Consider the following 24,116-nt stretch of genomic DNA (forward strand, 5'->3'; position numbering starts at 1 on the left):
TTTTGCTTTTGCTTTTGTTGTTTAATTAGGTATTTTTTGTAAGTGATGCTCATGAGGTTTCACTCAAACTTCCCCCTCCGTTTGAGTATTCCGCCGATCTCCTCTACGCCTGCTCCGCCGCCCACCGTCCTCTGGTCGGCCTTTTTTCTTGCACCCCCCACCGCAATGAGCTTCCAATGCTCCCTTTCATTGTCGGTTTCCGGCGAGCGCGCGATTGGCTTTCCTTTTTTTGTTCTTTTTGTCTTGTTTTGTTTCCTTGTATCGGTTTTGTTTTTGCTTGTAATAATGCTTGGTCCTCTCTCTCGATCTGCCCACCTGATGCCCTTTGGAGTAGTTGATAATTTGATCATGACCTTTAGATTGTGGATGTGAACGTTATCCTGACTTTTGTGTTGAAGATGATGAGTTTTGGCCTGGGGTTCTTTGCCCTCAATGCCGAGGAATAAGAGCCAAGAAATAAGAGTTACCTATGCATTGATTTGAGTCTGTTTGACGCAGATTCACTGTTTAATTTGAAATAGATTAGCGGCTTTTGTTTGAGTTTAGAATGTAATACGTCATCTTTGACGCTTGTAACCTTGTAGTTTTGGCAATAGTTATTTCAAAACTTTGTTCTATATTATTTAAACTTTATAATGCTCGCTTATCAATAAATGAGATTTAACTGTTTAAAAAAAAAAAAAAAAAAAAAAAAGAGGGTCGTAACAATATTATAGGCCAAGTGGAAAGAAATTTCTACAATCCTTCTTTTAATTAAGTGCTAAAGTTCCACTTGTCACTTCCTGACGCTAATATCACGAAACTTCCGTAGTTCCAGTCCTTGGCTTTGGGCAAGAAACACCTGTCACATCACATGTCAATCTTTTTGCTAAGATTTCAAATATAAAAAATGTCGCCGAAATTGCTCTAAAAATTTGCCCTTCTCCATGGAAAAAGAAAAGTTGCATGCGCACGAAAGAAAGAAAGAAAAAAAAAAAAAGAATGGGTAAGACAAAAGAAGAAGAAACAATCGGTCAACCTTCCACACGGCGCCTACTACTTTCCAAGAGAGCGCGCAGTATAATAAGCAAGAGGGTGCGGAACCAAGAAATGTTTTGGGCACCATTAATAAAACTCAAGCATGGCTAGAAATGGGTTGGAGCTGATCAACCAGCTGCAGGGCGGCAGCACCAACACAAGCAAGAGTTCGAGCCAGTCTCCGAGGGCGCGCTGCCCGGCTCCATTTTTATCGAAGACTTATGATTTGTTGGAAGAAGGAGCTGCAGCGGATGATAGAGATGGAGATGGCAAGAGAATTGTGTCATGGAATGGAGAGGGAACTGGGTTTGTTGTATGGTCTCCTGCCGAGTTCTCCGAGCTCTTGTTGCCTAAATATTTCAAGCACAACAACTTCTCCAGCTTCATTCGCCAGCTTAATACTTATGTGAGCATTCTCTCTCTCTCTCTCTCTCTCTCTCCCACACCAGATTAAGAATGCATGTCAATTTTTTTTTTTTTTTTGATAACCGGGTATCCGGGACTTCTCCACATACGCCCTCTTCACACGGGTCGAGTAAAATTCAAGCTTTCGGAGGTCGAATCTTAGCTCCAAGTGACTTACCGCTCAATACAACCAATTGGGGTTCAAATTTAAGAACAATAATCCAAATCCTCTTGGATATCAAAGTAAATCAGCCATCGATCGTTTAGTGTAATGGTATCTACATATGCTTTTAATAGGTTAATTTGCTTTCTTTAGAAAAGGTATATATGGGATCCGGATCCCTGAAATTTTGGTTTCTGAAATTGGAAGATTTTGGTCGTCCAATGTTATTCAAGAGTTTACAACAAGCCTTGTGTTCTACTAATAATAAAATAAATGGGGTGGCCGGCAACCTCAGTTGAGCATGGGGTGGCTGGCCACTCCAAGGGTCATGGAAGTGGCCGGCCACCGCATATTTTATTATTATTTTGTTTTGCATGTGGCTTATTGTAGACTCTTAAATAATATTGGACGGCTAAGATCTTTCAATTTTAGAGAATTTCAGGAGTTTCGAATCCGTATATAAGTATATTCCTCTAGGTTAGATATAGGAGAATATCTTGCAATTAATATCATTTTCTTTTACTTTTCTTTTTTGTAGTTAATCAATATGAAAGTTGAATGGTCGTAGTACGTACATTAATTCGTAGTATTTGAATGAGAATCAATTAAAGTATATGGCCAGGATTAAGAAAGATAAAGAAAAAAAGATGTGATATGCATGCATTTTTCAGCTGTTCAAAGCCCCATTTTTCAAAGATATCTTGGATTCAAGTCGATGATGTCGGGAATCAACATATTCAACCAAGTTGGTCATAATTAATGAAGTAGGGAAAACAAATAATATTGGAGTCAAAATAATGCTAGTTTTTCCAGAGAACCAGTCAAAACCATCCTGCTGGCAGCTGGCCTGGTAAAGATAAGAAAGGGAAAGCTTGCACTAAAGTCAACCCAGATATTCTTTTAAGGATATAGTTTCGTTGTTAGAATTTTTTTTAATTTAGTCTATAAAATTAATATATATTTATTTTTTTAATAATATGTGATGTGCACGTGAGTTTTTAATAAAATTTATTTTTGTTATTAAAAAAATATGTGTTTGTCACATGTTCAAAGAAAACATATTTTTATAGACTAGATTAAAGAAAATTCCTCCGACCCAATTCGTGAGAAAACTCTGTTCTTCTCTAAAGGTCAAAGAAAAAAAGAAGTTATAACTAAAATCACGTTTCTTGTTCAAACCTGCAGGGATTCAAGAAAACATCATCAAAAATATGGGAATTCAAGCACGAGAAGTTCAAGAAGGGGTACAGGAATATGCTGGTGGAGATAAGCAGGAAGAAGTGCGAGCCGAGTGTGTTTCCGGCGTACCTGAAGGCGTCTGATCAAGATCAGAGATCATCAGATCAGAGCACGATGATGGTGATGAGTGGTGGGATGGAGGAGGACAGTAATCGTGTGCTTCTCCTAAAGGAGAACAAGAATCTAAGGAAAGAGAAGGCGGAATTGCAGATGCAAATAGCGCAGTACAAGGCACTTGAAATGAAGTTGTTAGATTGCCTTGCTCACTACATGGGAGACGAACACGACCGCAGCAAAGTTAGAAGACTTTCCTGAAAAATCAATTATAATTATTTTCTATTTATTGGAGCCTTGGTCGTGAATTTTTTTTTTTTTTTTTTTTTTTTAGTTTCTTATATGTTAGAAAGTGAAAATTGCCCCAAAAGGTAGTTTAATCAGTTAGGATCACGCCTAATGAATCAAAGGTTACTTGTTCGAATCTCCCTTCCTTTTTTGTGCGGACATGTCAAAACAAGAAAAAAAAAAAAAAAAAAAATCAAATATATATAATCTCAACAACTTACAGAGTTGAGTTATTGGTCACGTATGGGCGGAGGCGAATGAAGCAGCTCATTGTTAGTGAAACTAGCTCTTAGATAGTCTTTAGAATAAGTCTGTACTGAGAAAAAGTCCTTTGTGCATCCAGCATATTGTATTTGCTCAGCAAGAACTTGAACCTTCAAATTCTATAAAACAGACTATTTTAATAAAAAAAAGTATTAATTAACTAATAACCTTATAACGGTTATTTTATTTAGTAGACCATGACTTTGAAAAACCTATTTCAGCTGCTCTTTTGGAACGTTTTGTTTTGTTTTTGTTTTTTTTTTTTTAATTACTTGTAGTACTAAAGCCTGTTTGAGATTGCGTTTAAGGAGCTTAAAAATGCTTTTAACATTTAAAAAGTTCATTTGAAGAAAAAAGTATTCGTTTGATAAAAAAATTAAAAGCGCTTTTAAGAGTCCAAAAAGTTTAAAAATAGCTAAAATACATTTTTGACTTTTGCCAAAAGTTCTTTTTGACTTAAAAGCTTTGTTTTTTAAACACAATTCCAAACCGGCCCTGTCACATCCAGCAAAAAGTATATACTTCTATAGTGCTACAAATCATATATTTATCTTGATGGATGTAGTCAAGCAAATCACGTGGATATATATAATTTCTTACCATACTATAAGTTGTTCAGTGTTCATAAAAACACATGAAATTCTACTTGATATAGACAAGGAGTTCACGATTTTATTTTCTTCATTTTAGGAAGAAATCTTGTTTCAATTTGAAGGAGAGAAATTAAGCTAATAGAAAGTTATGAATTTAATTAATACTTTAATTTTTTTTTCACGTGTTTATTAATAAATGAGATTAAATACAAGAAATATTTAATTAAAATATATATAAAAAAATTCAAATTCATAATTTTAGATCACTTGTTTCAAAAAATTAAAATTTTATTTAATTAATACTTTAAGAAAATTAAAAAAAAAATAGAAAAATATTAAGGATTTAATTCCCCCTCTTCCTCATTAATTAGAAAAATAAAAAAAATAAAAAAATATTAAGGATTTGGATGTGAGGAAACCAAAATAATTGAATCGATTAAACAAATCGACATGGACTTACATTTAGAGGGTATGAGTACCATCATACAACATGGTCGACACAAGCTCATCTTTGAGCCCAAACCTCAAAAAGCCCAAATTCTAGTTTGGACTCAATGGTACAAACTTCATGTATGGTTCATCATATATTTAAGAGCTTGAATACCTACTATTAACATTGTACATAAGTTATGTGAGATATTGTTCTAAGGGATATTTCAATTGGGTGGGGATTATGCCTTATGAAACAGAGATTATTAATTTGAATCTTCCTCCCTCCTTTCCCATTCCTTGTGTGGATATGTCAAAAAAAGAAAAAAAGAAAAAAAGAAAAAGGTTATGTGGGACATTTAAGATCGTAATATATCACATGCTTCCGATTGTAACTCTTTTTCTTTAGGTGACTTATATTCATTTACCATTATCCAATGACTTAATACTATATCTATAAATATTAACAAAAGAGAAATGCTAAGTGCTTTATAGTGTTTTCCTAATCTTAGGTGAATATTATTTTCTTAAAAAGTAAAATAGAAAGTGACAATATAAAAAAAAAACACTTAACATTTAGCTTACTAAAATATTCTAATCAAACTCATAAATCTTTTAGTCATTGACTCGACCAAAAAATTGCAATCTATTCAATTTTATATTCAACGTGGAAGTTAGTTTTGAAAATAGCTTATATAGACTGTAAGAGCATTCGTATTGAGCTCTTCAAATAAAAGTTAAATTTGAAGATAAAAACTTACTTTTTTTTAAAATTTGAACCGTCACTTTTAAAATGAACTAAATATCAAACTCTCTACATATTTCTCTACTTTAGTTAAATATTATTATTTATTTTATTTCTTGGTAGATGAGAGAGAGAGAAGGAAAGTGAATATATAAGATTAAAAAGCCAAATACCTTTCACTCTTGGCACTTGGTATTTTTTTTGTTTTTGACATGTCGACACAAGGGAAGAGGAGAGATGATTCAAACTAATGAACTCCGCTTTATAAGGCGTAGTTTACTATCGATTGAGCTACCCATTAGAAACTGGCACTTAGTATTTTTTTATTTTTTATTTTTTTGACATGTCCGCACAAGAGGGGGAGGGAGATTCGAACTAGTGACCTCCGCTTCAATAAGCGTGGTCCAAGTCGGTTGAACTACCTCTTAGGAACAACTATCACTTAGTATTTAAAGAGCCTTATTGATCAAAGTTAAATTTTAAATAAAATAGAAAGCTTGTTAAAGAAAAGTCAAATTTAAAGAGATTAATAGTGATGCTCATCGTAATTTACGATGATATTTGTAACAGTAGTCAACTAGCACAACCTGCCACGCCATATATTCAAAACCTTAAACCCTAAACCCAAAACACTCCCAGATCCACTCTCCTCTGTGCGTGTCTAAAAACCTTAAAGCAAATGGATCGAAAGCTCTTCACGAAAACCATAATCCGTAATGCGATTGCTAGTAGATTGTACTACACGAGTAGGACCAAAAGGCCGAGCCTGTACTCGCGAATCAGTCCGTTGGGCGACCCCGGCACAAGCGTGGTACCGGAGCTCGATGATTGGCTCCAGAATGGAAATAAGGTCGGTGTCGCCGAGCTTCGTCGCATTGTTAAAGATCTTCGCAAGCGCAAGAGGTTCACTCAGGCCCTAGAGGTTTGCAATTGCTTCTTCTTTTTTAATATATTTAATTGGGTGAGTGGTTCTGGTTTTGTCTCTGTTTGGTTACTCAGAAAATGTGGGGAAATGAAGTGAATTTTTTGGTGTTAGAAAGTTTAGTTAATGGTCGAGAAAATTAAACCCTTTACCCCTCTGAGGCTGATGCAAGTGTATATGACAAATGGAAGTAAGAATTAAATTTCCTTTTTTCCCCTAAACAAATGGAGGGTAAGCGTGTATAGGGGACCAAGGAATTAATAATTTACTATGAGATATAGATTTCAAGTTTAAAGGTGTTTATCTATTTGTTTGTGTAAAGTGATTAATTGATTGTGTTTAGTGATTTTTGTTTAACATCAAAGCAGAGGAAGATCGTGAAGGTCCGAAGGACTTTGTGTATGCTCAATGATTTTGCTAGGGTTCTTTCCCTTTATATGCTTGTAGTATTAATCAAGAAAAAAATTTGGTCATTAACGAATTTGTCTGTAATCTTCGCCTACTTTGTGGTGCAGGTTTCTGAGTGGATGAATAAAAAGGGTATATGTATATTTTCACCTATTGAACATGCGGTGCAGTTGGATCTCATTGGCAGGGTTCAAGGATTTCTTTCTGCAGAGAGTTATTTCAATAACTTGAAGGACCAAGATAAGACTGAGAAGACGTATGGTGCTCTCCTGAATTGCTATGTTCGACAGTGCCAAACTGAGAAGTCCCTCTCACATATGCAGAAAATGAAGGAGATGGGTTTTGCTTCATCAGCTCTCAATTACAATGACATGATGTGTCTATACACAAATGTTGGCCAGCATGAGAAGGTTCCTGATGTACTAACTGAGATGAAGGAGAATAATGTTTCCCCTGACAACTTCAGCTACAGAATATGTATCAATTCATATGGTGTGAGATCTGATCTTAAGGGAATGGAAAGAATTTTAAAAGAGATGGAGTGCCAACCTCATATTGTCATGGATTGGAACACATATTCAGTTGTCGCCAATTTCTACATAAAAGCTGGCCTACCCCATAAGGCGATTGACGCTCTGAAGAAATTGGAAGAGAAGCTAGATGAGAAAGATGGACTTGCCTACAACCATCTCATTTCACTTTATGCAAAGCTAGGGAAGAAGGACGAGGTCTTGAGATTATGGGGTCTGGAGAAGAGTGCTTGTAACAGATGCATAAACAGGGATTTTATCGGAATGCTGGAGTCTCTGGTGAGGCTTGGTGAGCTTGAAGAAGCTGAGAAAGTAATGAAGGAGTGGGAATCATCTGGGAACTGTTATGATTTTCGAGTCCCAAATACTGTCATTGTTGGGTATTCTGAAAAGGGTTTACATGAGAAAGCAGAAGCAATGCTTGGAGACTTGATGGAGAAAGGAAAGGCTACCACTCCTAACAGTTGGAGCATAGTGGCAGCTGGATACCTGCATAAGGGTGAGATGGAGAAAGCTCTGGAATGTTTGAAAGTAGCCTTCTCTCTACATGTTGAGGATAAAGGATGGAAGCCCAACCCTAAGGTGATTAAACGCATACTGTCTTGGCTTGGTGATAAAGGCAATGTTGGAGATGCAGAAGCTTTTGTGAGCACGCTGAGGACTGTCATCCCATTGAATAGGCAGATGTATCATGCTTTGATCAAGGCACATATAAGAGGTGGAAAGGAAGTGCATGAACTTTTGCATCGCATGAAAATTGATGACATAGATGAAGACATTGAGACAGAGAAAATTCTTGGCATGAAGCAGACCTGAATTTTTTTACTTCTGGTGGAACATAACGCCTAATTTTGCTTTTGCAAGGCGGTTTATTGCTCAACTGAGGTCAGAATCTTCGAAAAGTTTAAGTATCAAATTGTAAACTGCATTGCTGCAAATTGAAGGAATCTGAAACAGAAAATCTTTTAAGTTATTAAGATTTTTATGCGCATGATTTTCTGCTCTGTAGAAAGTATCATATTCAAGTTCAACCCTGCAGTATGTAAATTAAGTTGAGTCCTGTTTTGATTTCAACTTTTCTGATTTTAGAGGAAAGTTTTTACTATCCCTTGTGGTCAAGTTTATGCTAGTTGCAACTGCGTATACTATATATATATATATATATATATATATATATATATATATATATTGGGATCTACTGCGTATACTATATGGTGTGAGAGAATTGTTAGGTTGTTTCAGAGGAGAAAGTCAACACTTTGCAAGGTGTTCTTGATTTTCATACTAAATTACTAATAGAGTTTGGCTGGATCTTGGGGCTTTTCTAATGTAATTTTTAGTGGAGCTCATTCTTTTGCCTTTTTGTAGGCCTTTGTTTGTGTTGGCTTTCCTCTCTAGTTTTTTTTTTTTTTTATAATCATCTAGTTGTTAGGCCTTTTTGTTGTTTTTAGGGGTTGTCCGCAGATCCTTTGTTTTTGTTTGAGTTTTAATCTACATCATAACCAATTGTCAATTAACACGTGGTATAGATGATGGCTTAGCCTACTGTAAAACTACAACTTTACTCGCAAATAAAAAAATAAAAATAAAAAAAAGAAAAAAAAAAAAGAGACGGCCCTCTAAGGGGTGACCTCTCCTCATAATAGAGGGGACTGAATGTGCTGAATCATCACACCAGAGAGAGCGAATTTGCTATGTACAATGACATTGACACGTTACAGGCAGTAAAAGGCCTGCTCTGTTTGTTTACTCACAAGGCTCACAAACAGGCCCATCTAGACTTTGGAATCTGAACGAGCGGGAAAAGCGAAAAAGAGAATTTCTAATCCAAGAATTCTCTCTTTTAATACCTTACTGACCATGCAATTTAAGCATTCAATCCTCCATTGTAAATTAATCACACAAGTAAATTATATAGTATGCTAATGTAATGGTTCCCCTCTTAAGTTAGGATTTCGATATTCATATTTGAAAAAAGAAAAAAGATTTCTGCAGACAACTCTAAATCTTCACAATATATAGCTTAGATCTGTCACAAATAATGGAGAGTTTTGCAGACGAGAGAAGTATCAAACCCAAAACCCATTTCACGAGTATCAGAACATAAATCATAACGCATATAAAAGCAAACTTTCAATACAAGTATGATGTCAACAGACGCTTCTGACGCTCCCGCATTATTTTACAAAATCACACCAAATCCTACTCAGATAGAGTAGATTTCAGCTCTCCATTGCTTCGCAGCTCCAGTACTATGTCACAGCCTCCTACTAGCTCACCTTTGTAGTAAAGCTGAGGAAAAGTAGGCCAGTTTGAGAAGGTCTTTAGCCCCTGCCTCACTTCCTCATCACCTAATATATCAAAGGACCCAAAATTTACACCCTCCTCGCGTAGGGCATTTACAACTTTGGAACTGAAACCACATCTGGGAGCATCTGGGGTACCCTTTATGAAGACCATCACTGCTGAAGAACTGATCAACTTCTGCAATCGATCTTCAAGAGTCTCCTCCTGAACAACACCTTTCTCAGCTAACATCTTCTTCAGTTCCCCACTTTTCTGCATTTCCAATACAATGTCTGATCCGCCAACAAGTTCACCCTTAATATATAGTTGGGGGTAACTAGACCAGTTCGAATAAACTTTGAGCCCTTGACGGACATCTTCATCAGAAAGGATATCAAAACTCTCAAAAACCACCTTTTCTTGTCCAAGGATTTCAACTACCTTACGGCTGAAACCACACTTAGGTTCATCTGGTTTTCCCTTCATAAACAGCACAACTGGGCTTGAATTGATCAGGCTTTCAATTCGAGAGGTCAAGGTAGAACTTAGACCAGAAGATTCAGAGATGCCACCCTTTCCAGTTCCAGGTTCACTCACTTTTATCTCATTAGAAGCATTTGTGTCAATCCCATGATCCCTGAAAATTTCTTGTAATTCACCACTCTCGTGCATTGCAATAACTATATCGCACCCACCAAGAAGATCTCCTTTGCAATAGATCTGTGGATAGGTTGGCCAGTTAGAAAACTTTTTCAACCCTTCACGAACCTCACTGTCAGCTAGGATATCAAAGCTTCCAAATTTAACTTTTTCCTTGTTCAAAATTTCAACAACTTTTTGGCTAAACCCACACTTTGGCTCTCCAGGGTTTCCTTTCATGAATAGCATAATTGGGTGAGAGTCAATGAGCTGCTGCAGACGCTTTTTCAGTGCATCACCAAGGCCAGGTTTCACTTGGTTTTCCACTTTGGAAGAGCCATTTTCTTTAGCGAACTCTTGGACTGTTTCAAGAATGGTAGGTCCTGCAGCCATCCCAAGGCTGGCAGGAGCAGCAGGTTCCCCAGGGTTAACTGAACCAGCAACTTTAGCAACCTTATTGGCCAAACTAGATGGATCTGCACCCTCCAATGTATCAACAGCCTTACCATCCTGAGAAAGAAAGTGATTTTCAATAACTAACAAAGATTAACCACAAGGAATAGTATTTGACGGAGGGGGAAAGATTGGCCAAGTATAAAGATGCAGTGGTTTCTTATAATACTTAAAGATAAATAAATAAATACATGGGGTTGTTACAAACAGTAGAATATCAAACCTTAAGATATAATCCTTCACATAACACCCCCTTTCCAAAAAACGAAAAGAACAAGAAACAATAGAAAAAAAAAAAACTAAACAGGAAAGGGAACATGAAACAGTTCAATACAAATCAAAGAGGGGGACAGCATGTTTGGACGTGCTATAAAAATCTGACCGTTAATAGTCATGGATAAATAGTTATGATATTTTACAATAACATGCCACACAGCAGAAACATTTAGTTTTCATGGTCAGTTCAAGCATTCCCTGAGAATTGCAAATCAACTTAGTAGTATCTAAACCCCTCATAAATCTCCATTAGAACATCAGTTCTGCATTGTATCACAACATCTCACTTTCTAAAATCTCCTCCCCAATCTCATAAAACTCAATTTGTAACAGGTAGTCACTCTACAAAAGGAATGGCATGAAACTTCTATAATATCTAATAGGGTTAATAACTTTTTTGGTACCTGAATTTGCATTTTTTTATCTTTTCCTCCCTGAGTTTTAAAACCCTACAAATCTAGTACCCAACCTATGAGAAAAGACAGAATCAATACCTCTGTCAGTTCAATCAACGAAATTAGCACGTGTCACTCCCATAATACGCCACATGGCATAAACAATTAAAAATAATAGTTAAAAAAAATATATAATAAAATTCCGGCCAGATGGGGGTGGCCTTGGCTCCAAGGGGGTGGCTCGAATGGCCAAGGGAGCCACCCCCAAATTTTATTTTATTTTTTATTATTTTTTTATAAGTAATTTTATTATTTTTAATTATTATTTTATTATTTTATTTTGTACGCCACATGGTGTATTATGGGAGTGACACGTGCTAATTTTGTTGACTGAACTGACAGAGGTCTAATTCTGTCTTTTCTCATAGGTTGGGTACTAGATTTGTACGGTTTTAAAACTTAAGGGAGAAAAAAAAAAAAAAGTGCAAGCTCAGGTACCAAAAAAGTTATTAACCCCATCTAATATTAATGCCAAGTTCATGTCATAAACCAAAATTCCCTCTTCCTCAGATGATGACATCTTGTCTTGTCGGTATTCACTCAAATTAACAATGAGGTAACATAAAACTTTGACTCTATAATGACATTAAGCTTCTATAATATCAAATATTACCACCAAGATCATGTCATAACTCTACATTTCCTCTTCCTCAGATGATGCTGTTGTGGGTATTCACTCAAACTAACTGTGAGGTGACATAAAACTTCAACTATCCAATTTCACATTCGGAAATTATCTAATTTCAACCCATCTAAAACCTATAAACTGCTAGTATGATCTATTAAATTTAAAAATTTGTTCCTGCTATTGGAATACAAACACTATAGGGCATGTTTGGCAATGCATTTAGGACAGCTTTTTAATTTTTAGCAAAAGAACAAGAGCAATAACAAACAAATAAACACACAAAAAGACTCAAAACACTCTAAAGTTTTATCAAACGAACCCTATATATTGACAAATGCCCACCTACTAATGAATATACACCAATAGAGTAGTACCAAACCATCCACACAGAAAAAAGAACTCTCACATACAGTAGTTGCAAAGATTCAGGTGGAGATTATTGTGGCAAATCAAGATAAAGATAAAATCAAATCAAAAGATGCTGCAGTTATGGATAAAACAAATTCAAAGGATAACACATAACCATGTTGAACAAGTATTCACGTTGTTAGTCTTCTGCTGTAATTCGAATTTCTGTTTTTACTTTCAAATTCAAATGTAAAGTTTAGATATACTGTTACGCGATAATTGTCTATAAATGAAAGCCACACCCCAATGATTTTATTGGGGCTGTTTTACCAATTATTAGTGTGATCTTATAGAGATAACCACAAAGCATACCCAATACCAATATAAACCCAAAAAAAAACACAAAAAACAAAAAAGGAAGTGCCCATTAAACAAACCTTGAAGAGAACGAAGTAAGGCACCGCAGATATCGAATAAGCCTCGGATATCTCTGGTTGCTCTTCAGCTTCAACCTATAAAATTTTAGCCCAAAAACTCAGACTAAAAAAAAAAAAAAAAAAAAGGAGAACAATAGGAAACGAATGAACGACTAGAAATATCACAGAGAAACATATTGAAAGCCAAGTGAAAGAAAGAAACGGACCCGGAGGAAGTGGGCGTGCGGGAAATCGGTGGAGAGGTGGGAGAAGACCTGGTCCATGTGCTTGGAAGCCTCGCACCACGAGGCCCAAAAGTGTAGGATCACCGGTGCGCCACTCCCCAGCAAGCTATCCAGCTCCGCCTTTGATTGCACATCCTTCACTGACCCACCCATTCGTCCCAAATATTCCGAAGTTAAGCACAGAGAGAGAGAGAGAGAGAAAGAGAGAGAGAGAGAGAGAGCCTTTGATGCTGGAGGAGAGACTTTGGTGTCCCAAAACCCTAGAAGATAGTAGATACAGCGCGAGCGTATGTTCCACTTTTTATCTCAGAAATTGTGGAGGCCATGTGACACTAATTATAAGCATCGGTTAGCATCCATGACTCTTCTTGTGGGTCCCGCATAAACGTGTTTAACATCTCACACGTGCTGGTTATGCATATCTTTTAAGGGTTTTTATTTTATTTTATTTAAATGATTTAGAATTTGTTATATACAATGTGTATTTTCGGGTCAGAAACGTTTGCCATAAAACGGGCCTAAACGACGTTTCCACATCATGGCTGGAAAACCGGCGGCTTGATTGCCCTTGCCAGTTGCTACCGTTGGATTTATTCATAGCTTTTTACTACTCTTTGGTAGCAAATCATATCCATACGATGTCAAACAAGAAACCTGGATTCTTCACGTGGCCTACATATATGTCTCTGTTTCATGCGAATTGCATCGTCATTCGTCCATGGTGAAGAGTTTGTTTTGCTGCCTGCCTCATAGAGAGTTCATGTTGAACGTTAAAGGACTCCTTAATCCAAAAGGTGAAAAGTGAAAACTCATTCAATAATAGCTGTAACTTGGAAGGACTTTAAAAAATTGAAGGTTATTCATGAACAAGAAAGAAGAGTGCAAATTTAACTAGCGACAAATTTACACGCCAAATGGTCATCGTGATTCTTCTCATCCTTATTCATTGCTCATTTCGATAAGAAATTATTAGGAATATAAGAAGAAAGAGCAGGAGGGCAAATTTAACCAATGACATATTTACATGTCAAATGGTCATCATGATTCTTCTCATCTTTATTCATTGCTCATTTCGACAAGAAATTATTAAGAATACAGTTTTCATTCAAATTGAACAACCGGAAGAAATTCCTTCGACCTGCATGTATTTCTCACATGTATTTTTAATTGTTATAGATACATGTCAGTTTAATAGACTGAGTTAAAATAATTTTCTCCGATCAACTAGAGATCATGTTGTATGGTTGTGCCACATATCACAACGCTATCTATTGCATTCTCCGAGCATTAAGATTCCTCATTCAAACAAATTCAACTGCTAAAGTGTGTGAAGACATAAAACATTAACATTTGCAAATTTTCTATTCTCTTAATTTAGAATATGATAATTATAAATTATAAATCTAAGAATACAGAGAAAAAACAGGAAAACGAAATGATATACTAAAAACCCAAAGAAAAACACGCTACATATTACATTGAAACAAGGTCATTACATCTCAAAATTTCTGCTCCTCATTGTTTATTGCCCCTTCCACTTTCACGCTTCACCCTTCATAAGTTTTCTAAAGAATGTATGCACTCGGTTATTCAATTCCTTCGCTTCTTCAAATTCAACTCATTTAGTTTAAATACAATAGGAAGCCAAAAATATGCTAAGTTTTGATACAAATTATGACCTAATCACCAAAAAAACTCTTAAAGCCTTCAAACTGTACCAAATTTAAATTTTTTGTAATGACCTTTATATTACTTATAGTGGTTCAATAATTGATAATTTTACCTCTATGATCCGCATTATTTTTTGACAAAACTCAAACGTTTTTTGTTGATATTGTCCATGCGGATTAGTATTGTTCCAGCATTTCCTTCTTCAGTCCATTTAATGGATTCCTTCTCCAATAGCTTAACAACCTAGCCAAACCGAATGTAGTCAGCAAATCTTACAATGAAAGAACGAAGGCCATGAATAAGAAAAATAAAATAAACAAACAATAAACAACAGTTCTTCTAAAAGGAAAATCAAAATGCTTCTCAAATTTGGATGACTATTTTGAAAGAAAAAAAATGCAAGACAAATCATAGATACTAAGTCCCACATTGGTTCCTAACTAGGTGAGACTGAGCTTTATAAGTGATTCTAAGAAAATTCCAAATTAGCTTAGTTATTTGTGCTATCGCTTTTCTTGAGTTGTTATAAATGGTATAATAACAACCGAATAACGTTGTGTCGAACTGAAGCACTGTATGACGTGACCCTAACCAGGACGTTGGAGATTTAAAAATAAGAGATTGTAACAACACAGTCCCACATTAAATAGATTATAAAGGCACTAACTGGTGTGAAGTCCCATAATAGTTTCTTGCTAGATGAAATTGGACTTCATAAGTGATTCTACAGAAGCTCCAAATTGATTAGTCTTTTTGGAGTTATAGCGTAGATGTGGCTAACGCTTTTTCTAGGTATTGCATAGGAAAACTCTAGCCTAGACAAATCAATCATCATTCTCAAATGTGAATTATATTCCATTCTATAAAAAACCATTCAAATATAATTTCTGAACAGCTACTTGAATTTCTCAGATATAAAAACTTGCTTTTCACATCATTCGATTAGCCTCCTAAAGTTATTAACTGGAGAAGCACTATCTCACAAAAGATCAACTAAGATTAAAACAATCGACCAATCTTACCAGTTTTCTACGAGATCCTTTGGTAATATCTTCATCATTTGTCTCAATGATGACCTTAAGGTGCTTGAGTGCTGAAGGGAAAGATTATGCAAATTATTTCACTTACTGTATAACAATTGAATAGCAAATTATGAATGCAAGAACGGCGACTTACACGGGATTCCCCAGAGTGAAGAAAGATGACATTTCAGAAGACGCACCGCCTCCTTGGCACCAAGGTCATGCAAGTCGAGCAGCATTTCATCTTCTGCCTCCACATTTCTGAAAATGAACAAACAAAACAAAATCACAAACCTATGAATCCTTTATGCAACCTCCATCCAAACAAAATATATATATATATATATATATATATATATATATATATATATATATATATAAGATGAAAAAGGAAAAGGAAAGGAAATCACCTAGATTCTAAATTTATTCTATTGGATTCTTCATCTGCTTCACGAGCCTTTTTGCCAAAAAAATATGCCTGTCATTCGCATAGCATTCACAATAAAAATTCATTAAAATTGTTCTAATAAGGGCATTATACCACATGAGAACCTATTTAGAACTCTTATTTTTGAGTGCAGATACAAGACAGAAATCTAAACACATCTTCATGTAACAGAATGGTTAAATATGAGCCACAACGAAGAGCAGTGTACAATTAGATCAATTTGCAACTGTGTTTAAGCCAAAACAGACTGGATGAACCAAGACAAATCAAACACTAGTGCTTCAAGTCTCATCCAACCACCAATACTCTATGGTTAAGATGGGAACAATACCCAAATCAAACACTAGTGCTTCAAGTCTCATCCAACCACTAATACTCTATAGTTAATAAGATGGGAACCATACCTGTTGTAGAAGTTTTTCTGCTCGTACGTGATCCCTCTTAGAAATTGCATCAACAGCCTGGCAAGGAAATAATATCCTTCATAGTGTCTAAAAATAGATTGACAGCACTAAAAGAGGAAAATATAAGGATGACCTACAGCTTGAATATATTCTTTCATGGTGCCCCGATACTCCTTCCAAGCTCTACGAAGAACCTGATAACCATCCCCTTCATCCTCATCTGCAATAAGAAACAATTGAAAATTGAACTTGGAGAAGACAAAGTAAACATAAATTGGAGGACCAACTACACCATGGAACATCTAAACAAATAATAACAGTTATCCACATATAGATTTACTCAAAATTAATTATCTGCCCATATGACAGGAATAGACCTGTTTTTATGGCCACTAAACAAAACCTTGAGAGCAATACATCACTTCTCCAAACAAACTGATGCCACCACTTTCCCCAAGTAAAAACATATAAACTAGTGATTAGACCTTTATTCTTAAAGAGACATGACAAATGATTCAGCACAAGATCACCTAGCTTTACCAAATGTATATATGATATATGATCTAACTATAGCAACAAAGCCTAAAAAAAATAAAAATATAAAAACTAAATTTCTAAGGCCACAGAGGAGGTCAGTTTATTAATCCCCTCATCTGCAAGGTAATGATTCTAGGCCATGGAAAAGCTGTGCAACCCCAATTATGACACCCTAGTGTACCCTTCATTTTTTCTTTTTTCTTTTTCTTTTTTAATAGTCAGTGACACCTCCGTTAACATAGAAGGATCAGCCCGCAATTATTTTTGCATTAGTCAAGAGATCCTATAAATCCGCAAGGATCTTCTAATCGGAGCTCATGCAAAATAAAAATCTACAGGAAGCAACAACTAGGTGAATCACTACAACTCGGTTCCACATCTAAATCTGAATCAACAGTAACAGGCCATCAAATAATTAAAGAAGCTCGCAATTAATATCAGGCAAGAACATACCAACCAAAGGCCAAAGTGAACGATTATGCAAGTCTGTAAACAGGTAGAGCATCAGCTCCCTTAGTTTCTAATGCATCTTTTTCTAAACATTCCATACCTTCTACAAGCTCTATAGGGAAAAATGCTAGGCAAATCAGGTTTCCAGAATACACAGAGTACATACCATCCTCATTATCTTTCTGTAAGTACATCACAGTTTCATTTTGATCTATGTTAAAGTCCATTGAAGTTTCATCCACCACTTGCTCAAGTGCTGCACGTCTCTTCACCGCCTTTGTTCTTCTAGGAAACTCATTACGACTCTCAGGAGCATTAAATAAGGCAACCAAAACTTCCTTCTGGAGATCATTTTTCTCTTTGAGTTCTACAAATGGCTCTACACCATGTCCATTGCTGTATGAATGAAAACAGAGATTAAGAAAGACCTAGAAGAGAATGTGCAAATTCCTCCCCCCCCCCCCAAAAAAAAAAAAAGGGGGAAAGGTCTACGTAACCCCCTCAAACTACCACTCAATTGACAATGTCCCCTCCAAACTACCAAAAATTGTCAATGTTCCCCCCAGTGACGAAATTACCCTTAGTAAAATATAAACAAAAATACTAAAACTAACAAAAAAAGAAAAAAATCCAAACTTGGCCAATTTTTTCTTTTTTAAAATCAATTTTATAAGAAATAATTTTTAAAAATTTCGATTTTTTTTATTTTTATAAAAATTGAAAATTTTCGTTTTTTTTATTTTATTTTTGTTTTATAATTTTATTTAAATAAAAATTTACGTTTAAAAAAATAAAATTTTCGCTTAATAAAATGAAATTTTTTGTTTTTTAAAACTAAATAAAAAAAAATAGTTTTTTTTTTTTAAAAAAAAAATTTTGTTTAAAAAAATTGTTTTTTTTTTATAAATATTATTTTTAAATTAAAATTTTTCGTTTTTTTTTTAAAATCAATTTGTTTTTTTATATTTAATTTATAGGGATATTTTTGTCTTCTTGAGAAATCTATAGAGACATTTTTGTCTTATTGCTAGCCTTGAGGGAACATTGACAATGTTTTGGTAGTTTGAAGGGGACATTGTCATAATTAAAAGTTTTGGGGAGACATTGTCAATTGGGTGGTAGTTTGAGAGGAGTATGTGGACTTTACCAAAAAAAAAACAAAAAAGATATAAAGGAAACAATCAAACCTTCCAGGATGATTTATGTATTGCAGCTTTCTTTCATGTGAAAGTACTTCAACTTTTGAACCCATATCTGTAAACTGTAAGATGAACTCAAAGAAGATATAGATATATATCAAATGCCAAGACAAAATAGCAAATGCAGAATATTATTTTACATGAAGGCAAGCATTGAATTTAAGGCCTATCAACCCACACTCCAGCTGAGGGAAAACCCAAGCTAGACTAATTGTATACAAAGAAAAAGAAGGAAGGAAATGCATCTTTTACAGGATAAATCATAAAACTAGTCCCTGCAACAACTAGGGCAGACAAAACGTTCACCTAATGACACCAACAATTCAAAAATAAAAAATAAAAAGCAACCTGGCAGTTGATGACTCCACCATTTTTCTTAAAAACTCATGCTCAATGAATGTAGTAGTTGCCCTCTTTACAATTACCTAGAATATCAGAAAATGAACACATGCTCCCCAAAGTAAGGACTGAATGTCTCTTTCCACTGATCCTCAAACAACGAAGGAGATAAATAGCCTCCACTGCATAACCCAAATGATATCTCATCTAACCAAATTATAAACCTATATATTCCAACCAGAGTTATAGTTACTTGATGTCCAACCAAAGGTTTACAGAAGACAAATTTCAGTTAAAGAAAACTTCCAATTTATATTGGAAAGTAGTTATTGTTCCTTCCTATTCACATGCAGAAATCCTTTATCTGATATAAATATAACAATTATCATCTTTTCCGTTCTTGTTCCGGGATGATATGGAGAGGAAAGAAGCATTTACAATACAGGATCAATACAATGAGAAAATATGAAGAATTTCCAATCTGTGCCGAGTAAATAATCACAGTGAATGCATAAATCAAAATAAAATGCTAAATATTAATCACACTGAAAATAATGTTTCCACTGGCAAATTATAGAAAGTGTATAATCAAATTGATTTCAGACTTTTTCGTTTTCATATAAGGCCTGATCACCCAATATAAATATCTCATGCCTCTGAATTCATAAGCTTATTTGCATAACAGAAAACAGAACTGCCAGTTTCTTATAAAAGATTATATTAGATCATTAAAGCACTCTGACACTTTCAGAATGATTATATACACTTAATGGCATCTGGGATCTAAAATAATTGGTAATCATACTAACCTTTTCGGTAGATTCACCAACAAAATTGTTCCTTTTGTCTAAAGTCACCCCTGATAAATCAAGTAGTTTATCCATGCACTGAATGGTTGAAGGGAAAAAAAGAAAATTGTAGCTTAGAGATGCTTTTTATCTTAAAAATACCATAACAATGCTATGCAGATAAGAAAATGACATGTACAGCATTAAAGAAACTATATTTATTTTCCTCTGAAAATATATTCACTTCAAAAGGTAAATAGATGTCTTTCAAGGTTATATAGCATATCGCTTTTAGTGCAGAGAGCTTTTCTTAATGCACTCTTTTCATTTGACATTAAGTCACAAGTAATGCTCTTCTTCAAGGGATACTTGTGCCATTCTTAACAAGCTCCCTCTTTCGTGTTCATTAAACTACTAGTCTCTCTTGTTTATTCATGCCTGAGAATCCATAAAGATCATCTATGGCCTGGGTCTCTGTCTGTATAGAAGGCTTACAAGTATATTATTAAAAAATCCTCATTGAAAGGCATAAGCATCATTGGCTGAATGGGTTTACCATAGAGCTTGGATCATCTGGTTTAACTAGTCTGTTCAGTTCAACTATCTGTAAATTGTGAATAGTATCAACAGAAGTAAAAATTCAAACAAGACATATTTTAACTTCAATGTTTGGGAAAAATGCAAAATTAGTTTATGTAGTTCACTTGAGTTGCAATTAACTCCTTCTGATATTAAAATGAACTTAGAATTCCAGATTGAAGACCATTGGTGTTGGAGTTTTGGTGAGGGATCATTTGGGTGGAGTTTATGCGGCTCTTAGCCGAAAAATACAGTCGCAGCAAGAACCGGTGGTGGCAGAAGCTATGGGTGCTTTAATGGCAACAGAATTTTGTAGGGATTTGGGTTTACAGGATATTGAGCTTGAAGGCGATTCACTTCTTGTGGTAAATGCCATTAAAGATTCTAGTATTCAATGGAGTTCTTATGGTCACATAGTGGGGGATGCAAGAGTTGTTCTCAACAATATGAGGAGTTGGTTTGTTGGTCATGTAAAACGAGAGGCCAATATGGGGGCACATTTGTTGGCCAAAGAAGCTGGGAAGCACGATGTCGAGCAGATATGGAAGGAAGAAGTTCCACTTTGTATTTATGATATTGTTACTCTAGAGCATTGTGCTCTTTCAATTTAGAGCTTTAGGGCTCTAGTTTGTCTTATCTTTTGATGAATGAATAGAAGAAGTTTTTATCTAAAAAAAATATTATTGGTCATGTTCGATTGTTCGAAATGGCAGGCTCAAAAAAAAAAAGAATTCCTTGAGGTATGCCAAAAAAAACAATTTACTCCTTACAATCAAATTCTGTTTACTGACTTAACAGTTTATGATAGCACGAAACGTTAAAGCTAATAAAATTGTAACACTTGTTCTATTTAAGTCAATGTCACACTAATAGAATTTGTTAAATTAGTGGACAAAATTTGACTGTATGGGCTAAATTATTTTTTTGGCATACCTTAGGGACCTCTGAAGTTGTTTTGATATAATAGGCAGCTAATTGTAAATCAGGTAAACCATATGGACTAATTTTGCATTTTTCCCTCAATTTTTCATTGAAATGGACTGAGCAAATTAGTGTTAACCAACTTTATAAAGACCTCCAGAAGCAGGATAAAGTTCACTCTAATAAATAACAATTGAGATTTTGCATCATACAATTATTTTTTTGATAAGACAAGGACATTTCTTAAGTGAAAACAGTATAAACAGTATATTATGCATACCTCTTGCATATCATATCCACAATAATCTGCATATTGAATATGAAGCCTGATTAGTGGCCACACAAAGACACAGTATGAACATCAATCTATCAAATTAACATCAGTATAATTTGATGTAAGGAATGGTTTACCAAGAACTTGTAGAATCAAATCCCTATCCAGCTTGAACCCATCTCCAAGCATTCTGAAAAGAAGATCTGCCATGTCCTGGCGCATTGGTTCATCCTTCGGAGCACCTGACTTAGCTTCAACTTCCGAAAGCTCAGACATCTGTACCACTCTCCAGACCTTTCTGATTGGTTTGCTCACATTACAAGGCCCATTTGCTGATGGGATGGACCTGATATAATCTTTACCAAGAATGCTTGAAACACTACCTCCGGAAACTGAACTTTTTGGCTTTGAAGCTCTAGAATTTCCACTTGCTTGACCCAACTTCTCAGAAAAGTTACCACAGGAAGATTCCAAAGATTCTTCACCCTTTGCCTCACCATTAGACACACAAGTAACAGATGTAGAGTTACTACCCTGCATGTCAAACAGATCCTCAGCAGCCAAATCTTCCATGTCCTGGTGCATTCGAGCATCCTTTGGAGAACCTGACTTAACTTCAACTTCCGAAAGCTCAGACCTCGATGCCACTCTCCAGACCTTACTGATTGGTTTGCTCACCTTACAAGACCCATTTGCTGATGGGGTGGACCTGATATAATCTTCCCCAAGAATGCTTGAAACAGTACCTCCGGAAACTGATCGGCTCTTTGGCTTTGAAGCTCTAGAGTTTCCACTTGCTTGACCCAACTTCTCAGAAAAGTTACCAGAGGAAGATTCCAAAGATTCTTCACCCTTTGCCTCACCATTAGACGCATAAGTAGCAGATGTAGGGGTACTACCCTGCATGTCAAACAGAACCTCAGCAGCCAAATCTGCATTACGGCCTGCCTTGCAATAAGCAGAAGCTATTTCATCAAGAGAAAATGTAGTACTAAATGCATCGAGCAAACCCTTCAATGCTTTCTCTTCTTCGTCACACTTTGGTACATTTGAGCCAGACGCTTCCATTCCAGGTAAACCTTACAGCACAAAAGATGCACAGAAACAATTTAATCAACATTATACAATTCAAACCATTATTGAGAGGTTTGAAGAAGTAGATCTTACTAGAAAATTAACTTAACGCAAAGCTAACTACCTAAAAATACAGATAAAACATTGACCTCTCACTTTGGTATGCAAATACACCTTTCACTTTTAAATAAGTGAGAAATAAACAGGTGATAATATGGGAGGCACCTTAAAGAAAGTTTTATATAATCTTCAACACCAAAATTTTCACAAAAAGTCTTCTTTTCTTTTTCTTTTTCTTTTTTCAAATAATGGAATATTATCAGAAAGAAAGAATTCTAGGTAATCAGCAGAACAAAATGCATCAAAATTGTGCAAAACAGCAAAAGCATAACAACAATGTAACTAATCAGAATAAAAAACACCGAGAAGAAAAGCTTTCAAAATCACAAATCATTGCTTATCGCGCCTCATTTGAATAATCAAGCATCGAGCAAATGAATCGTACTATCAAATAATCAAATTGTTCAGCAAGAACAACCGAGGAGAAAAGAGAAAAACAATTAAACAAAAAAAAAAAATTGAATATCAAATATATTTCTGCATATATAACAGAGTTTGACCAAACGAATCAAACAAAATAGAAACCAAACCGATTCAAAACCAAACCATCATTCTCACCCAATAGCCACTGTACAATCAAAATTAGAATGCAGCGAAAACATCAACGAAATCAGCGTACGAGCTAATCAATCAACCTATCGATCGCACTCCTATCGGAATCGAATCGAACCAAATGATAAACCTACCGCGTTTGGTTGCACAAAAAATGTATTGCAGTCGGAGTTTCCTCGATGAATTTCAAAAATCTTTTTGCTTTTACTACTCAAATCCGTAAGTGTTTCTTATATAATCAGAACTCAAACTCACAAACAGAGCTCAGCTAAATGAGAGGGAGTTGAAGGCACTTACTGGAACCGAGAGCGTTGGAAGAAATGTGAGGGTCATGAAGTTTGCGATATTTAAAGGGGGGAAAATGAGTTTTTTTTTTTTTTTTTTTTTTTTTGTTTTGTCTGGAACGAAACAGTAAAATAATAGACACAATAAATTAGAGGGAGAAGCTTTTGGCGCCTCTAGTTGGCAATCAGATTTTAGTGATTCTTGTCTCCCACGCTACTTCTTCTATAAGTCTCGCAAGCTACTAACTACTTCTTCTATAAGTTTCACTGTTTCACAATGTAATAGGCTTCACTGCGTGGGCTGTTAGAATTATCCCCTCCATTTCAATGACTGGTGACAAAATTGTCTCAATTTCAATTATTGGCGATAAAATTGTCTCAAGAATAATTTTGTCTAAATATTACTATTTTTTTTTTCTTTTTTTTTGGCTTAAATGAAATGAAAAGTATCCTATTTTGAGAAGGGAGGGAAAAGGCCGAGGAACAAGATTTACTCTAGTTCATTTTGGACTAGAGAATATTCAGTTAATGGTCAAGATCTCTTTAATGAGATTTGAGACCATAAATAAGATATCTGTCACAGTATATATATATATATATATATATATATATATATATATATTAAAAATATTATAAAAAATTAAGAGGGTG

At 35.2% G+C, this 24,116-nt stretch overlaps 4 protein-coding genes across 5 annotated transcripts; 2 read left to right on the top strand and 2 right to left on the bottom strand.

Annotated features, from left to right (window-relative positions):
- The first annotated feature begins 1,093 nt into the window (after positions 1–1,093).
- On the top strand, positions 1,094–3,202 carry LOC132172641 (heat stress transcription factor B-2a-like). Its single transcript, XM_059584175.1, has 2 exons — positions 1,094–1,423; positions 2,771–3,202. Exons 1-2 carry the CDS (start codon positions 1,121–1,123, stop codon positions 3,137–3,139), a joined length of 672 nt encoding a protein of 223 aa, XP_059440158.1. The 5' UTR covers positions 1,094–1,120; the 3' UTR covers positions 3,140–3,202.
- Positions 3,203–5,775: 2,573 nt separating this feature from the next.
- On the top strand, positions 5,776–8,171 carry LOC132171263 (pentatricopeptide repeat-containing protein At4g21705, mitochondrial). The gene is made up of 2 exons (XM_059582538.1): positions 5,776–6,119; positions 6,635–8,171. Exons 1-2 carry the CDS (start codon positions 5,877–5,879, stop codon positions 7,871–7,873), a joined length of 1,482 nt encoding a protein of 493 aa, XP_059438521.1. The 5' UTR covers positions 5,776–5,876; the 3' UTR covers positions 7,874–8,171.
- Positions 8,172–9,054: 883 nt separating this feature from the next.
- LOC132169114 (monothiol glutaredoxin-S17) lies at positions 9,055–13,114 on the bottom strand. The gene is made up of 3 exons (XM_059580198.1): positions 12,786–13,114; positions 12,580–12,654; positions 9,055–10,492 (listed from the first exon to the last, which is right to left on the bottom strand). Exons 1-3 carry the CDS (start codon positions 12,954–12,956, stop codon positions 9,260–9,262), a joined length of 1,479 nt encoding a protein of 492 aa, XP_059436181.1. The 5' UTR covers positions 12,957–13,114; the 3' UTR covers positions 9,055–9,259.
- A 1,137-nt stretch (positions 13,115–14,251) lies between these two features.
- Positions 14,252–23,548, bottom strand: LOC132169113 (putative nuclear RNA export factor SDE5). Of its 2 annotated transcripts, none has more exons than XM_059580197.1 (12): positions 23,479–23,548; positions 21,573–22,514; positions 21,442–21,467; positions 19,683–19,760; positions 18,523–18,596; positions 17,502–17,731; positions 16,486–16,568; positions 16,349–16,405; positions 15,907–15,974; positions 15,651–15,757; positions 15,497–15,567; positions 14,252–14,717 (listed from the first exon to the last, which is right to left on the bottom strand). In XM_059580197.1, the coding sequence occupies exons 2-12, from the start codon at positions 22,501–22,503 to the stop codon at positions 14,601–14,603; spliced, it is 1,842 nt and encodes a 613-aa protein (XP_059436180.1). In that variant the 5' UTR covers positions 22,504–22,514; positions 23,479–23,548; the 3' UTR covers positions 14,252–14,600. The 2 variants fall into 2 exon arrangements, with proteins under 2 accessions (XP_059436180.1, XP_059436179.1); XM_059580196.1 differs by lacking the exon at positions 23,479–23,548 and adding an exon at positions 23,316–23,441.
- Between the last annotated feature and the right edge of the window lie 568 nt (positions 23,549–24,116).

This window comes from Corylus avellana, chromosome ca2, assembly GCF_901000735.1.
Source record: "Corylus avellana chromosome ca2, CavTom2PMs-1.0".
In the NCBI taxonomy this organism is placed as follows: Eukaryota; Viridiplantae; Streptophyta; class Magnoliopsida; order Fagales; family Betulaceae; genus Corylus; species Corylus avellana.

Bases quoted from the DNA above. Each gene is read 5' to 3' on its own strand.
- LOC132172641 (XM_059584175.1), top strand. From the start codon at position 1,121: ATGGCTAGAAATGGGTTGGAGCTGATCAACCAGCTGCAGGGCGGCAGC. The intron at 1,424-2,770 runs GTGAGCATTCTC...TCAAACCTGCAG, and splicing joins TTCGCCAGCTTAATACTTAT to GGATTCAAGAAAACATCATC.
- LOC132171263 (XM_059582538.1), top strand. From the start codon at position 5,877: ATGGATCGAAAGCTCTTCACGAAAACCATAATCCGTAATGCGATTGCT. The intron at 6,120-6,634 runs GTTTGCAATTGC...TTTGTGGTGCAG, and splicing joins GGTTCACTCAGGCCCTAGAG to GTTTCTGAGTGGATGAATAA.
- LOC132169114 (XM_059580198.1), bottom strand. From the start codon at position 12,956: ATGGGTGGGTCAGTGAAGGATGTGCAATCAAAGGCGGAGCTGGATAGC. The intron at 12,655-12,785 runs GTCCGTTTCTTT...AAAATTTTATAG, and splicing joins CGCACGCCCACTTCCTCCGG to GTTGAAGCTGAAGAGCAACC. The intron at 10,493-12,579 runs GTTTGTTTAATG...TTTCTTTCTCAG, and splicing joins CTTACTTCGTTCTCTTCAAG to GATGGTAAGGCTGTTGATAC.
- LOC132169113 (XM_059580197.1), bottom strand. From the start codon at position 22,503: ATGGAAGCGTCTGGCTCAAATGTACCAAAGTGTGACGAAGAAGAGAAA. The intron at 17,732-18,522 runs GTTTGATTGTTT...TCATTCATACAG, and splicing joins TACATAAATCATCCTGGAAG to CAATGGACATGGTGTAGAGC. The intron at 16,569-17,501 runs GTATGTACTCTG...TTCTTATTGCAG, and splicing joins ACAGAAAGATAATGAGGATG to ATGAGGATGAAGGGGATGGT.